General features: G+C 37.2%; 1 protein-coding gene across 1 annotated transcript; it reads left to right on the top strand.

Moving 5' to 3' along the window:
• The first annotated feature begins 236 nt into the window (after positions 1-236).
• Positions 237-13,526, top strand: LOC121324338 (adhesion G-protein coupled receptor G2-like). Its single transcript, XM_041266071.1, has 8 exons — positions 237-332; positions 2,546-2,585; positions 4,427-4,527; positions 5,489-5,610; positions 6,610-6,878; positions 7,173-7,263; positions 7,747-8,027; positions 13,173-13,526. The coding sequence occupies exons 4-8, from the start codon at positions 5,594-5,596 to the stop codon at positions 13,292-13,294; spliced, it is 780 nt and encodes a 259-aa protein (XP_041122005.1). The 5' UTR covers positions 237-332; positions 2,546-2,585; positions 4,427-4,527; positions 5,489-5,593; the 3' UTR covers positions 13,295-13,526.
• The last annotated feature ends 4,272 nt before the right edge of the window (positions 13,527-17,798 follow it).

Raw genomic sequence — 17,798 nt, 5'->3', positions numbered from 1 at the left:
AGGTTGTTAATAATTGTGAAAGACCTTAGGAAGGCCGTTGAACCAGAATGTGAAACTGCATAAGCACAAATAAACTGCATGGTGCAGAGTCATTTTAAGTGCAATTGAGTATTTTCTCAATGCACTGATGAATATCGTGTGAAAAATAATATAGTCTCACTTAATAACCCTAACCCTGTACCATCACTCTAACAAGCTACTGTCTGTGTTTTTGTTTTATTTAGGATGACAACATTTTCATTTCAAGTGTTGAGGTGATTGGAATTGAAACGCTGAGTCCAGTTTCCAATCTCACAAATCCTGTAACAATCTCATTTCCCTACAATCCACAAGTAAGGACTTTTTCAAATTTCTAAGCGTTTAGCAATTTGTCATCCCAAATTTTTAGATTCAAATGCAACATTTGCTGAGCTGTAGGATTCTACACATACTTAAAAATGTGTATGTTCTGAAATTAAGTTTAAAAATAAAGGCTTGAAAAGTCTTATTTCTCAGCCCTTTAAAGTTAAATTCACCGTAGAAGAAAAATCTGCTCTTTAGTGCCAGTAGTACAAAATTACCAAGCCTGCTATCTTAGATACCATTTGAGGTAGTGACTTCACAACCCTGCATGTTAATTGTGGTGGTGACCTCTTTTCTAATATGGCTGTCATGCTGCAGTCATGTGATTTTCTGCTGTATAGAGATAGTACACTTTAAGATATTGTGTTAATGTTATGCAAACAGCTGTGTTCTTTGATTTTCTTAGTCCATTACTGGTGTTGTCAAGTACACAAAATGTAACTCAGACCTAGAATGTGGATAAAACAACTGTTAATAATATATTAAACCTGTTAAATCCAGCCAGTACAAACCCGAATTCTGTTTCAGTGTGGGTTCAGTGCTAAATCCATATTAATGGTTTGATGTTCTCTACAATAAAGATTCCATCATGACATGCAAGTCTTGACTGCCTAAAATCAGTCTAACCCTGCAGTCTGACACCAAGTCATGTGTTTCTTTGGTTTGTTTTGTTTTTTCTAAATTTATATTCAAGTATGTTTTCTAACTATGCACATACCTGCAGGTTTGGTAAATCTACAGTAATATCCATGTGCACATAATGGAGAAAGTAAAATAAAAATGAAATATAATCCAACCAACACTAGACATGCATTTCACAGGTTAAGACAACATTTTCCTGCAGCTTGTGTTAAGAAAAAAAAAAACTTTTTGTATAGCATGCAAAGTATTACAACAAAAAGATAAAACAAAGGAAGAGAATTATGCAAAACCAGTACAAAGATACTATACTATATACTGTAGAAATGTAAACAGTTGCTCTGTACCCAACATGCAAATAAATAAAGCATACTGTATGGACATTCATTGGGTATTCCACATGCAATGGTAAACATTTCTATTTTAAAACATGATCCATAATGCTATACTACCTCTCTGTTTGCAAGCCATGCTTTCTATTAATGTTGCTATTGCTTGGTCACTTGGAGGGTGATATTGTCCTCATCCTTCAATGGCTTCTTTCCTGTGACTGAAGTTAATGGAAGTGCAAAACGGGTCATATTTATGGAACTATTTTGTAAGCTACAATTACTTTAAATCACTTACTACATCCATTCTAGCAATTACATGTTTCTACAGACAGCAATGCACTAATAATACACACCACAACATGCCAATGAAAAAGACCTGTCAGATTTTATGATGCGATGCCGTACTAATTAAAAAAGAGATATTCTGTGTCATGGACAGGGAAAATATGAGAAAGTATTCCTTTTGTTACGTTGTAGTCTCGGAATTGTTGCATACATGTGATAATTATTATAATACACCCACCCCTTGTTATATCGCCCCTCGCAATACTGTAGATTCGAGTATATTGCAGTCCTGGAGTTGGCTCCCCATTTATACAGTCTAACTGTGCATGTCTTAGCTGCAATATGCATAGACAATTTATTTTGTACTGCATATCACAAACTAAAATATTCAGAACAATTAAAAACAAAGCATTACTATTGTACTGGTATCGTATACACACACATTGCACAATAACACAAAGCAACTTAAATATCTATTTGCTAAAGAGGTTTTTTAAGCAATGCACTAGCAAAAGTGACGTCAGCTCCCTAGTGCAACAGGCCTATATGTAATGGGAATGGATTCTTTCAATGCAGCGGTTTGGGCATCTGAGAAAGGAGAGGAAGATTAAATTAATTGAGACTTAAGTTGATGAGAAGCAATTACCCTCTGCAGTTTTTATTAAAACGGTGTGCTGCTTTTTATATGAAAAATGAAAGTGGGTTGCATAGAGTATTTACATTGGACCTTGATGCCCCAGATTAAAACAAGGTAGTGGTTGTACAGTATTTGTTATTAGCTTATTTGTTTTTCTATGGGTCTCTTGCTATATCGCGGCCCTTGTTATATAGATGATTTGTATTGGACCCCGACACCTGTGATATATCGAGTGGGGGTGTACTTTGTTTAAATGTTAATGGTACTAACTAAACTGGAGTGTGTTCCTGCAACATTTTTCTATTTTCAGAAAAATTCTACTCATCGATGTGTATTCAGGGACAATAAAGGTATTTTAAATTGTTTTCTTTTATTTAGTTTCCATCTATATTTATGAGGCTATCCCTAAGCAAGAAACGCATATTTAAAATTGTATATGTTCATATGTGAGTGTGTACATGAGTCAACTTGTAGAAAAACAATTGCCCAAGCTTCTATTTAGTACAGCTGCAGCCATGGCTGGCTATAAAAAATGATCAAGGGTGGCAGTATATGCTGGGCACCACAATTTAAGTCAATGTGATGAAGGCTTTGGGTAACCTGTCTTGCATCTTTTAGAGGACATGATTAGAAAGTGGAATTTCACAGATTGTCACTGAAATACAAGAGCTTCAAGTCATAGATCTTATACTGTAGTATGATTGCGGTAACAGGTTGAATACGCTGAAGTTTAGATAAGGAATTAAAAAATTGCTGGAGACATACAGAAATGTTGTATGCTACAGGCAAAGGAGAATTAGTGTTTTACTATAAATGAACTCTTAAGTAGCATACAACATTAAAAAATATGACACTCGCTCCTAGAATTACTTTTGTTGCGTACTGACTCACTTAAACTGGTTTTCCATCCAAATAATAGTGAGTTGAGGGAAGTTTATTTCATTTTATCTCACAAAAAAATAACCGTGCTTCGTTTTCATCACTGTAGATTGAGAAATTACACTGTCAAAAAAAAAAAAAAGTTGCATAATTCTCGTTATCGGACAAAAAAAGCATGGAATACCAAAAAAAGAAAATAAATACTGAACTACTTTCATCTGTTTCACAACAAAATTCAAATTTACAATAAACTGCTAGGCTGTGAGACTAAATTTCTACTGTTATAGAAAAATTTAAATGAACTGCATACTATACACTATATTCAGGTATGCTTCCAAAAGAGCAGCATACCATTCCCTTGACTATAACACTGACCTCTTACCTAACGGCTGTCATGTTGAGGTCATGTGAACAGTTGTATGATTTTCTTAGTCCATTAATGGGTTCAGGATTAAAAAATAATAAACAAATAATTTATAAATAATAAAATAAAATAATAATAAAACACTCAGACCTAGAATGTGTATAATATATTAAACCTATCTAATCCAGCCCCTCTGCAAACCTGCATTCTTTATAATTCAGCATATTTTTGGGGATTATTACATCCCTATTAATGGTTTGATGTGCTCTATAATTCGGATTCATGACAGGGAGGTCTCCTCTGCCTAAAATCAGTCTAACAATGCAGTCTGGCACCAAGTCATGTGTTTATTTGTTTGTTTTTTTCTAAATTTATATTCAAGGATGTTTTCTAACTATGCACATGCCTGCAGGTTTGGTAAATCTGCAGTAATATCCATGTGCGCATAATGGAGAAAGTAAAATAAAAATGAACTATAGTCCAACCAACACTAGACATGCATTTCACAGGTTAAGACAACATTTCCCTACAGCTTGTGTTAAGAAACTAAAAGCTTTTTGTGTAGCATGCAAAGTATTACAATGAAAAGATAAAACAAAGGAAGGGAATTATGCAAAACCAGTACAAAGATACTGTGTAGAAATGTAAACAGTGGCTCTGTACCCAACATGCAGTACACAGACAGTGGACTGAAATTGACTTACAACATGGAGATGCAGCTTATATATAGTTCAGGATATGTGTCTGGGATGGAATTTGCATGAATAATTAGCCAAACTGGAATATGATCTGATGTTGTACAACCAATTGAAGTTTAGGCTGCAGTAGATGAAGGATTTATTCATAGTTACTTACATGTGGTCACACCGTTGCAGCATCTTAGATCAGTTCTTCAAATTGATAATGCATTTCACTTCTCTCTTTGCGGTCTCTCTGTTTTCCCTACAGATGGCAAAGATTTCTGGAGCGAAACTGGGGTTGAAACTGTTTATGAAGATGATAAAATCAGTTGCAAAAGTTATCACTTGAGTTTCTTTGCTGTACTAGTGGTAAGAAAAAAAGATTTCTGGATTGATTCATGTATTTAGGAACAGGTGTATGTGTGCTCACTAAATATCTTGATATAATTGCGTTAGATAATTGTCTTATCATCCATAACTATTACACACTCGGTAGTACTGAATTAAGAACTTGTCTTGCCTCCTATTAAAAAATAACCATAATATTGTAATAGGCATTCCACTCTACAGGTTAATGGTACCCCAAAACTTATTCATTTACTACTAATGCAAAAAGGATGCATTTTATCCCACAAAAATGTGTTTCAGTAAGACACGTGTGACTGACATTGCTTATTAAAATCCTTGTCATGTATTTGAAGATGGGCCAACAAATGCTCCAACCTCAGTTCTGTATTTCTTGGTGGATAACAGTTTGTGGTATCACTTCACTTGCATATCTATTCATTATATGGGTCTCAAATGTGTATTTTTTTTTAAAGAAATGTGTTTTAGCAAACATATATTTAAATCAATTTTTTTAAAAAAAATAATATCTGGTACAACTGCACCTAAAGAAATCTTTGTTATCAAGCAATGCTTTTAGATTGGCTCGCACTTCTTGGCTCATTTCATTTGTACAGTAAAATTGTCCCCACCCCTTCATTGATTTCTTCTCTATCGATAACCAACCAGCAGCCTACTGACTGACAAGCTTTCAACCAGTAACATGCTTTGACCTAGAAAACACCGTGGGGTGAAATGAGCAGTAACAAGTAACAGCAATAACAGACTTCCTGGATGGCAAAGCAAGCAGACTGGGAATTTTCTTTAACCTAGTGTGTTACCAGGTGTATGTTTTTAAATTAAAGTACATGTGTAGCTAATGGAAGTGCAAAATGGGTAAGATGTATGAAATTATTTTGTTAGTCACAATCACTTTAAATACAAGTGAATACATTTCTTTTTCAATTTTTTTGGATAAATATTTGTGTTCTCTGAATTCCCACAGAGCCCCGGTAACATCACTCTCAGTGCAGAGACCTTGAAATCTCTGACATATATCTCATACATTGGCTGCGGGATTTCCTTCTTTTTCTTGTGCGTGGCCCTGTTCATGCACTGCATGTTGAGGTATTGTATAACTTAAGAACATAAGAACATTTCTGAAGGAGATTTTATCCCAACTATGCTCACCCACTTCTTAATAGCTGATTAATCTCAGAACCTTGCCAAGTTGGCTCTTAAAGGAGTCAAGTGATTGTGCCTCAAGAACATGACTAGATTGCCCATGCCATGCCCTCGCCACTCTTTGTGTGAAGAAGTGTCTCCTTCCTTCTATCCTAAGTCTATCTCCACTTCATTTCCAACTGTGTCCTCTGGTCCTGGTTTCTGTACTGCACTTAAAATATTGGTTCAGATTACCATGTCAACTCCTTTTAAGATTTTAAAGATTTCAACCCCAGATTGGCCACCCTTGTTATAGATAGATGCTTTGTATGCACAAGATGAATCCAATGGTGTGACAGGATAGCGGCGAGACAGAGACTCAGAAGCCAGTAAGCTGCAGTTTGAGCACCAAAGTGCACATTTAATAAACAAAACAATACCAAATACAAACAAAAAGGACACAAGGGCCAAAATAAAGTTTTAAACAAAACACAAAACATCACCTTCACTACTTTACAAACACAAAAATGTGCAGAAACACAGTAACTAAGCCCTGGGCTCTCCTTTTATGTGATGTTAATTGAATGGTTAATTTCGGAATGACCGATTGGCTCGCTTCCAAATCTGAAGAAGCACCGGCAACTTCACTGTTTGGCAGTTTGCGTGTGCATCCACATTTAAAATGCTGGTTTTTGGACATCCATAAGTAAGCACAACACCAAAAAAGCATCAGGGTTGTTCTTTTATTATACGTATAAGAATCCCACACAGATAGAGCCATTTTATCGCTTGCTAATTTAGAAACTGTCACACAAGGTTGTAAATCGGTGCAAGACAAAACACAATTTGATATGAACATGTTTTTTTTTACCTTCAAATACATGTTTGGATATTTGGATATGTGTTGCATATACAGTACAGCAGGAAGAAAATTACTAGTCATGGAATGTTATTTTCTTTCAGGAAAGCCAAGTCCGATAATACCACTTCAATCTTCATAAACCTGTGCGCTGCTCTGGCCTTGCTAAATCTCAGCTTCCTGCTTAATGAGTGGCTGGCAAACATGAATAACAAGGGACTCTGCAGTTTCATCGCAGGCACCATGCATTATACCCTGCTCTGTACCTTTACCTGGTTTGGAATTGAAGCTTTCCACTTGTACCTGCTGATGATAAAGGCCTTCAACATCGAGATAAAGCATTATCTGAGGAAGCTGGCTGTTGTTGGCTGGGGTGAGGCTGTGTTATCAGAGCCAGCAGAACTTTCTGAACACAATTTTTTTTTTAAGTTACTATTCAAAGTTTATTCCCATTGCTAAAATATTTCAGAATTACCCTGTAACCTTTAGTTCACTGTTATTTCATTAAGGAAAGCTTCAGAAAATAGCTGTCTATAATTCAAAAAGATACTGAACACCAGGTAGTGTTTACTGCTAGTACATTATTTACTGTCACTATGTCTGGACATTTTTTAAATTCTTCTATTAATTAAGGTGTCAAAGAGAATCTTGATTTTTTTTATTTTAGGACTACCATTGCTAGTTGTCATGGTGATTGGAAGTTTGGGCAAGTATGGAAAATACAGCATATCCACTAAGGACGGGAAATCTGTTTACATGTAAGTCAAGTAGTATACAAACATCCAGATATCATATAAGGAACATTTAACTATTAGCTTTACTATTTTACAGTTATATTCATGTTGCATTATATTGTAATTATTTTTTTTTACTTACAGTAATAAACATTTATTTATAATAATTTCTATTAATGCATTCAAATGGACACCAGCCACTTCGCACTAGGAAACAGGTTAAGATGTGGTGCCTCAAGAAAAGAGGATTTTCTTGGTTTAAATTAGTATGTTCACATGCTTGAGTAGGCCCAATTGTCGGTCAAAATCAGTAAACAATGACCTACAACTGAGAATATAAGGCCTTGACTATACCATGTCGGTCAAAATCAGTAAACAATGACCTACAACTGAGAATATAAGGCCTTGGCTATACCATAAGTGTCAGAGAAACATTCTTTTCTCTACAATGAGTGCCTCGTGTTTACTCTTCTCTAATAGAGCTTTGGTGTTTCCTTCCTCCACCAGGTGTTGGTTGATAGATCCCTTAGCCCAGTACATCACCAATATTGGCTACTATGCAGTGCTGTTTGTCTTTAACCTGGTGATCTTCGCTGCAGTGGCAGTGAGAATCATTCGTCTGAGAAAGGCAGGTCCTGACTCACAAAAGGGGGCTGTCAAGAAAAATGCATGTATCCTGTTTGGCTTGAGCTTCTTACTGGGCATAACATGGGGAGTGATGTTCTTCAGCTTTGGACCCCTTCAAGAGCCTTCATTTTATATCTTTTGTATCCTGAATTCGCTGCAAGGTACGAATATGGAAAATGTGCTGCCACTGCCTTTTAAGGATTGCAAACCATGATTTTAAAATCAATTTCTAACCCTGATATCACAAAGCCACCTATTCTTATCCTGAAGACTTCATTCTTTGGTTGAACTTCATTTTGAAATATGTAGATATTTCAGAAAAAAAAGTCTTTGCTACAGCTGCTTCCTTGTACTTAATGACTTCATGTGTTTTAGTTCAAGTTCATTCACAACTTAAAAACCAAAAGATTATCAGCACAATATAGCAAAATAGCAGTAATGATGTTAATAAGGATGCTGAAAGGTAAGAAATTGATTTTAAAGAGCTGGTTAGCACGCTGAAGAGGTCACAATGCAAGCAGAATTGCATACATTTGCAAAATCTTTGAATATCTGACCCTCGGTTATTAAGCTATGCTTTTAGGCCCTGTCCACACTACATAACTGATCTCGAGGACCATACTCAAAACATTTTGATGAATCCAGTTTAAAGTGTCCACACTGAAGTACTGGTTCATGTTTAGTCGGGCTTAATGCATACACACACTATTAAAATAGTTTGGTTACATTTTCTAGCAGCGCAATGAACAGTGGAAATGAGTATGATAGTATCCCACCATGCACTGTATTTTATTTTAGACTAATGTGTTATGCTCCATATTAATAGAGTATTTTAGAAAAACTAAATGGGAACACACAAACATACACACATAGGACTTGAAGTTTTTGGCTTTTATTTTTGTGACCCGGATGGCTGCAGGGGTGACATCAGACCAGAAATACAAAACTAAAACAAGGAAAGGATGGTTGAAACTGAGACGCTCAGTACTTTAATAAATGTTTTAACAAAACAGAACACAAAAGCAAATGGCACATTGACCAAACAACTAAACAATAAACAGCAACAAGTAGGATGCTGCTTGCAAAACCAGCATACGTAGCAATTGTTTCTCTCTGTTACCTCCTGTCTCTACTCTGAACACACTTTCCACGAACAGGAAAAGCTGCAGGCTTTTATATTCTGGTGGCGGGGTTAAATAGCTAGTAATTATCTTATTACCTCTAGAACATAGTCTGCACAAGATTAAATAAGGAGCTGTCAGCTAGGTAAATAATCAGTAGCTGATCAGTCACGCATCCTCACGAGGTATTTAAATAAACAATACCAAGGCGGACGGTATCTTGCTCATCCAACCAAACAATACATAATAAAAATACAAATAATATTTGCTTTTCATATACAGTACTGTGCAAAAGTTTTAGGCAGGTGTGAAAAAATGCTGTAAAGTAAGAGTGCTTTCAAAAATAGACATGTTAATAGATTATATTTATCAATTAACAAAATGCAAAGTGAGTGAACAGAAGAAAAATCTAAATCAAATCCATATTTGGTGTGACTACCCTTTGCCTTCAAAACAGCATCACTTCTTCTAGGTACACTTGCACAAAGTCGGGGATTTTGTAGGCATATAGTCAGGTGTATGATTAAATAATTATACTAAACAGGTGCTAATGATCATCAATTCAATATGTAGGTTGAAACACAATCATTAACTGAAACAGCTGTGTAGGAGGAATAAAACTGGGTAAAGAACAGCCAAACTCAGCTAACAAGGTGAGGTTGCTGAAGACAGTTTACTGTCAAAAGTCATACACCAGGGCAAGACTGAGCACAGCAACAAGACACAAGGTAGTATATACACTAACACTAACACTAACACTAACCTGCTTCCTCAGCTCCTTCCTCTCAATGGGAAGCAGAGGCCAACTTTTATGTCAGGTGGCTGGGTGCTGATTGATCGTTAATTAAGCTAATCAACTAATCAACCCCAGCCACCTGAACACAATAAAGCCAGGCAGGTAGGGGAATTTAACTCCATCCCTGTCATTTTCTAAAGGGGGGTTTCCAGATGTGCTGTCCAAGCTCTTTTGAAGAAGCACAAAGAAACGGTTAATGTTGAGGACTGTAGACGCAGTGGTCGGCCAAGGAAACTTACTGCAGCAGATGAAAGACACATCATGCTTACTTCCCTTCGCAATTGGAAAATGTCCAGCAGTGCCACCAGCTCAGAATTGGCAGAAAACAGAGGGACCCTGGTACATCCATCTACTGTCCGGAGAAGTCTGGTCAGAAGTGGCCTTCATGGAAGACTTGCGGCCAAAAAGCCATACCTCCGACGTGGAAACAAGGCCAAGCGACTCAACTATGCATGAAAACACAGGAACTGAGGTGCAGAAAAATGGCAGCAGGTACTCTGGACTGATGAGTCAAAATTTCAAATATTTGGCTGTAGCAGAAGGCAGTTTGTTCGCCGAAGGGCTAGAGAGCGGTACACGAATGAGTGTCTGCAGGCAACAGTGAAGCATGGTGGAGGTTCCTTGCAAGTTTGGGGCTGCATTTCTGCAAATCGAGTAGGGAAGTTGGTCAGAATTAATGGTCTCCTCAATGCTGAAAAGTACAGGCAGCTACTTATCCATCATGCAATACCATCAGGGAGGCATCTGATTGGCCCCAAATTTATTCTGCAGCATGACAATGACCCCAAACATACAACGAAAGTCATTAAGAATTATCTTCAGCATACAGAAGAACAAGGAGTCCTGGAAGTGATGGTATGGCCCCCACAGAGTCCTGATCTCAACATCATGAAGTCTGTCTGGGATTAAATGAAGAGAGAGAAGCAACTGAGTCTGCCTAAATACACAGAAGAACTGTGGTTAGTTCTCCAAGATGTTTGGTCCAACCTACCTGCCGAGCTCCTTTAAAAACTGTGTGCATATTGGAGGATACTGAAAAAAAGTGGTTCAGTATTACAGCATCCACACTTTTGACAAACCACACTACCTGATGCGATCTAATTTAGAACCGGACTCCAGACTACTACGAGTTGGTCTTGAGTCTGGCTCTCAAGTACTGTATTAAATGTTGTGTAGTGTGGACACTAACCGGATTTAGCACTTTTAAGCCAGTTTAAAGGCAACTAATACAGTTTAAAGGCAAAGTGTGGACAGGACCTTTGACTCTCTTGCACTTCCTGGATCACCTGGAGAGTGAAATCGACTCCACACCTCACTGGCTTCTTTCCTGTGAATAACCAATCAGCTGCTTCCCCTATTGACGACTAGAATGATTTCAGTCAGTAACAAGCTTTGACCCAGAAGACACTGCTGCAGTGAAATGATTCCAAGAAGTACAAGTGCAAACAGATAACACAAGAACAAAGCACAGAAAGTGAGAGCTTCCTTAAATAGGCAAGGCGGATTTCATGAAATTAAGGCTCATTAAGGAAGCTTCAGGCATATCTTGGTAGCAACTTGTTCTAACACAATTTTGTAATTAATTTTTAAATGTTTCTCTACGCAGGAAAAAGACATTCAATGCTAACATTTAACAAAAATGCAAAAAAATAAATCATAAATCCCACACTAAAACAGAAACCATAGAACGATGTTGAGGTCTTGTGCTTTCACAGCAAAAATGCACTTCGAAAATGCCTGCTTTTTAATTACATACTCGGTGCCGCCGACAACATCACCTATTCACTGGAGCCAATGGGTATAAATATCCTTGGTTCAATGATGTCGAAGCCGGGTGAAGCAGCAGGACTATCAAATAGATGTAAAAATCATTCAGTAAGATTTGACATTTCCGCTGTTCATATTCTCGCCAAAACCGAGCTTGAAACATGGTAACTAATGTCCATAATGGGTCATTAAAAATAAGTTATCCATCAGAAGCTATTGGCAAGCAAGCCATGAAGAAAGAAATACTTGGTCCCATATGCTTACTGGCCTTGTAGCAGCGAACCAACCAAATTCAAAAGATTCTTCGTTCACACTTGAACTGGAAATCACCCAGAGCGGAGGCTAACTCCTCCCTCTACACAGAGATCTGCACCGTCCATTTTTAGAAACTGTTCCTAATAATTCAATATTCTGTAGTATAATTAAATTCAAAAGTTATTGTATGGGGCTCCTGAGTGGTGCATCCGGCAAGCCTGGATGTATTCTATAGCCTGGAGGTCGCCGGTTCAAGTCCAGGCTATTCCACTGCTGACCATGGACGGGAGTTCTCAGGGCAGTGCACAATTAGTTGAGTAGCATCAGGTGGGGAGGGCTTAGGTCAGCCAGGGTGTCCTCAGCTCACCGCACACTAGCCACCCTTGTAGACTGGCCAGGCACCTTCAGGTCTGCCTGTAAGTTGACCAGAGCTGCGTGGTCCACCAATGCTGTAGCTCTGAGGTGGCTGCATGGCAGGCTTGCAGAGTGAAAAGAAGCGGACGGCTGACAGCACATGTTTCAGAGGACACGTGTGTCTGTCTTCGTCTCTCCTGAGGGGTGGCAGTGGTGAGCTGGTTTGAAATAAAAATAATTGAGCTATACAAAGTTATTGTAAAATAATAATGTAGTACCTCACACAAACACACAGCGTTGCTCCCTGCACATTCTTGTTTAAAACAGCGGAAGGACACAGCAATGAAATTCATTGTCAGACGTTTAAGTGCCTGATTAGTATGTTAGTCAGTAACGATGATAAATGCCATTTTATAATCAAATTATGGCTCTCCAGGATTTTGTGATGTGGTAAAATATGAAAACAGTGTAGGGACCCAGAAGAAATAAAAGCAGCCCTTGAGTGTGTAGATGTAACAGCAAAGTATATTGTACAGAATTCTGGAGATAAGTAATTCAGGAAGTCTGCAGTTAGTTCTCTGACACATAATCACAAGTTACAACCTTATGACTTGTTTTAAGACTTGTTGTCTACGTGCAGTAGAACATTTACTTGTGTTCCAAGGGAACCATAAATCACAAGCTGTTAGTGGGGGAAGGCATGGGTGTTGTCTCTGTTACATTTTAGGGACAATATTATATTTAGCAAAACTCTGACTCACATATCCTAATTCCACCCTATGTTATGCACACATATCCTTAGAGAAATAGCACATTATAATTCATTTAATGGTTGCATGACGCCTTAGGCACATCATAGCACCCTGCCGTACCACAATTCAGAATTGTGATAGCTGCAACCAATTCCCCTGTGCAGCGAGGTGTAACATCAGGAATTAAGACATCACCTTGTTTTGTTTGAATTGACAGGGTCAAGAACTTATCAGTACATTCTATTGCCCCTCTCCCAACAGGTTTCTTTCTGTTCGTGTGGTACTACAATTCAAGTCAAATTCCGAAGCCATTGGACCCAATCAGCCTGAAACCTTTCAGCACTTCCAGCAACATGGACATAGAGACAGGGAGACCTTGTTAAAAACACATGTCTCCTCAAACATGCGTTAAAGACATAGCAGGGCTGGGATGAGGTGGTTTTCTTATAAAGGTTTGGATTCACAGACCCCGATTAACATTTCTTTACTACTGCATTAGATGCTCCAAGATTCGTGCTAATCAGAGCCTGTGAAGAATTCATCTTAACCCAGGATAAAACTTTTGGCACAATAGTACCCTAACTCTTTTCTGATACAATTGTATACTTACATATATCGTGCAAAAATATTTATATATTAGTACATTGTAACTATACATAATACTGCAATTATGTGTAAGTACACATATATTTACTAAATAACTACTATGGAAATACACAGTAATTACAGACACTTAATGTTTAAAGTGTTACCAATAGATTCCAGGCCTTAGTGTGAACTTTATTAGCACACCAAGGATATATCTAATTAAGCGCCTAATAAACCCTGAAATGGCTTTACCGCACATCCTGAAAAATGTTCATCTTAATCAACCCCTTTGAAAAGCCCTAAAGATTAATATGTTAAAAAAAAAAAAAAAAGTTTCCCCAAGCCCAGTATGCACAAGGAAACCACTGCCTTCGTCCAATCGGGAGAGATTCATTGATCATGTGACTATGGAAGATGGCAGGGTTTAGCCACTACATGTTTTACACTTAAATACTACAGTCAACCAGTTACAGTACCGTGCAATACTGTACTTTTAACTAGTTTCCTATCAAAGATGATGTAACATAGACTTGTAGTCATTGTAGACGTATTCAATATTAAGTTGTGATTTATTTAAGGTGGAAAATGAACTAGAACATATATACTTACTTTTCAGACCTTTTTATTTTAATAAACATAATAACACTCACAATCAAGCTTTACTTAGCGAATGCTGGAATACTCCATGCTGTATCTTAGCGAATGCTGGAATACTCTGTGCTGTATCTTAGCGAATGCTGGAATACTCTGTGCTGTATAGTTAACTAGAAGTTGTTATTTTTATTACAATTAGTAGTAATGTTTATATCTGTAAACTACAGGAGTTTACAGTGTTATTATTTTATAGTTGTCACAGGATAATAAGACTGCACATGCTTCTTGTAGTTAAAAAGCACACACATCTTCACCGCCTTCCTCAAGGACAGCTGTGAAAACATACCAGCAAAAATGCACACAGATTCCAAGAGAATAAAAATGTATTCGACAAGAAAATATTGCAAAACTGAGAAAATCAACTATGAATGTACTGACAAACCGTAGAAACCATGGCGATTCATTTTAGCACTGTGTAACGAATCGGCATCTCAACACATTAAATGAAAAGGCAAGGTCTGGACACGAACTGCACACCATACAGTTTAAAGACGAACGCCTTATCTTTCAACTAAAGAGCAAGCTCTGTAGTGGAGAGGTGCATGTCTTCTGCTGATGTCAGTCCTATTAACTCATCAGCTGCTATGAGGAGCTCTATTACAACTGAGTGCTGGTGACAAGAAGTATCTTCTCTCTCGAGCAATAAAATGTCTTATCGTGTATAGTAGGGTGTACTTTACTATTATTATTATTATTACTTTTTTATATTATTAGTAGTAATTATGTTTTAAATCAGTAATTTATAAATTTTTTAATAAACATACAATATATTAATTTTGTAATTATCAATTAGTTTTGGAATATAGAATTAAATTATGAGTGTGTATGGTGGATATCATTTATCTTAATAAAGTTTCAAATAAGTTACATTGTGTTTGTCGTAAATTATATTTTAAAATATTCTTGTTAGGACAGAAAATTGATTGGTGGCATAAATTGTAATGTAAAGAAAAATATGATTGCTTTGAATACCACTAATGCTATTTTTCCAATTTTTTTTATCCTAAATGGTGCTTTAATATTACAAAAATTGGTTATGACTGAACATGTACTTCCACAAACCTCTCTTGCACTTCCATTCACTATGTAATTCTTACAGTTTGAATGAAGCATATCAAACATGTTTTTTCATTTTAAAAGATGGTAACACTTTACAATAATGGCCGCAAATTCATAATAAATTCCAACTGAATAGCACAGGAATAACACCTGAATATCTTATGCACTTCTTCTGAGTTCTGAAGTAATTCATTTTGAATTCAGTCCCTTTTAACTCATGTGGATTTGACTATCCGTATTCATTCCCTGTTCCTTTGTAACAAATGATGTTGCTCACATGTACAAGGCATGCATTCTGGGAATTGTGAAGTGTTAATTCATGCATGAATACAAGTCAGTTAAGGGGCACATCAGGGTGGTATGGGCTGTGAATACACAGACAAACAATGCATGAAAAAGCATGAAGACCAGTGAAAAAAATGACAGTAAAGGTCTTGTTCCTGGGCAATTTGCTACTGATTCCATTGCTGGAGGTGAGCTGTTGCTTTTGCTGATAATGATTTGTGGTATTCATAGAAGATGGTGCTGGAAAAGCGAAGGTCGACAATGTGGATGCAATCGTCTACCTCAGGATCTGATTCACTGATGATGTCCCTATATTAACCTGAATGCAAGAACAAATTTTGTGTTCTGAAATGATTTTTTTGAACAGGCAGGGGTCAAAAGATTTGAGTGTGAGGAAATCCGAGGGGGCCTGCTGAACACCCACAAAGAAGAGAGCATGCAACTTGTGGCTAAGGCACTCCGGTGAATAGACCTGATTGCATGGGTACAGTAACAGAGGTTGTGGGAAAATTATAGGGGCCTGTTGGATGCTTGAGAGAGCATGTATATGGAAACAAGGATACCTGCTACAGTTGGAACAAAACTGTGGAAGCTGCACTGGATCCTGTGTCGAACATTGTAGGGCAGGGCTACTCAACCCTGGTCCTGGAGGGCTGCTGTCCATCCTGATTTGTGTTCAAACAGTACCCTAAATTACTTAATTGGACCAATTAAGTGCTTAGTAGAAGCTTAATTTGTCCAATTAAACAATTTAGTGTATAGTTAGAATAAAAACCAGAAGGCACAACAGCCCTCCAGGACGAGGGTTGAGTAGCCCTGCTGTAGGGGGTTGCTGAACGCCCACAGTGACTGTATTGGTTGCTGGAGATGGTAGGTAGTTCTGCTTTTTCATATGCTTTTCTAAAGCTACTAGCGTGCATTTACTCTGCTGCATTGTTCCAGCCATGATTTATCATGGGTAAATCAAGTCTATTTTAGAGTCTATTTTACTCATATGTAAAACAATGTATAAGTTTGACATACAGACTGAGAGACAGACAGACAGACAGTGTGTCCATTGGGGGGGGTCGGGGGATAATAGTGACAGTAGGAGTGTGTAGGAGTTCTGAAAACAAGCATAACTTAAACAGTTTTTTATTATGAATTATTTTGGTGTTTATTATAAAGTGATAATGGCTTGGTATACATGAGGCTTATGTACTCCAAATTTCTCACTCCATTGTCATGTGAGTATGATATAGCACACACATATCACACACAGAGGCATATGGTACATCAAAAAATCATGGTTACATCATCTTTTCTTGCTTAAATGCCTCCCAAATTTATGGATTTTTGTATGTCAGCAAGTCCGAACTCCATATCATATGTTCATGACCTTCTGTGATAAAGATCTCATTAGAGACTAAACCTCATGCAACAAGTAATTCTTTCTTAACTGAAACTGCTGATAAGTAGCCCTGGAAAACTTATTTGACCAAATAAGATGTAAGCGTTCTCAAGGTGACTTGAGGTTTAGAGACTTATTCATAAAACTGTTTGTTTTACTTCATGTGAAACATTTATACAGCCTTTCAAAATGTGTCATTTGTAGATGGCTTCTAATGTGAGTGGTAGAAGGTGCTTTGTATTTTAGTTGATAAGCAAGGTCATTAAAAAGAAATTGCCTCAGCTGTGGAACTATGGAGAAAAATACTGAAAAAAAATAGCTCTTTGCAAAAATCTGAAACAATTCAATTTATAATACATAGTGAATGACCATTATCTTATTGTACACAGTGGTGGTATGAGACCTCTGTATAATAAGGTTGATGATGAAACTGCTAACCTCAATCTTCAAAAACAAACTCAACACAACAAAACACAACACCAAAACAAACAGCAATGGCCTGGAGATTTAAAGTGTTATCCAGACGGAGAAATGTATGGGAGAACAGAATAACACAAAAATACTATTATGTTATGCCACCCTGTATTATAATACAGCTGTACGATTCACAGTTGGATATACATCAATTGTATGGTATCCTTCTGTTTCAGTTATTTTCAACCATGGTTTAATGAGCTGATGTTTGCTATTTAAGTTCTGGACTTTCAAGTCCTTATTAACATGATGAATTTGGTAATGTGGTCTCTAAACCTCGAGGAAGCCAGTATGCTTCCTGTTTGGTGAAAAAAGCTTAAGAGGTCTAATTTCAGTATGAGCAGTGTTCAACTTTTGAGAAAGAATTTCTTAGTACAGCAGTGTCATTACTGGAATGTTGTGCAAGGTTTTGTCTTAGCAGAAGAGACACAAGAATA

The sequence above is a fragment of the Polyodon spathula genome, chromosome 12 (assembly GCF_017654505.1).
Source record: "Polyodon spathula isolate WHYD16114869_AA chromosome 12, ASM1765450v1, whole genome shotgun sequence".
NCBI lineage: Eukaryota > Metazoa > Chordata > Actinopteri > Acipenseriformes > Polyodontidae > Polyodon > Polyodon spathula.
Note: the sequence above shows the minus strand (reverse complement) of the source record. Positions and strands in the feature narration are given on the sequence as shown.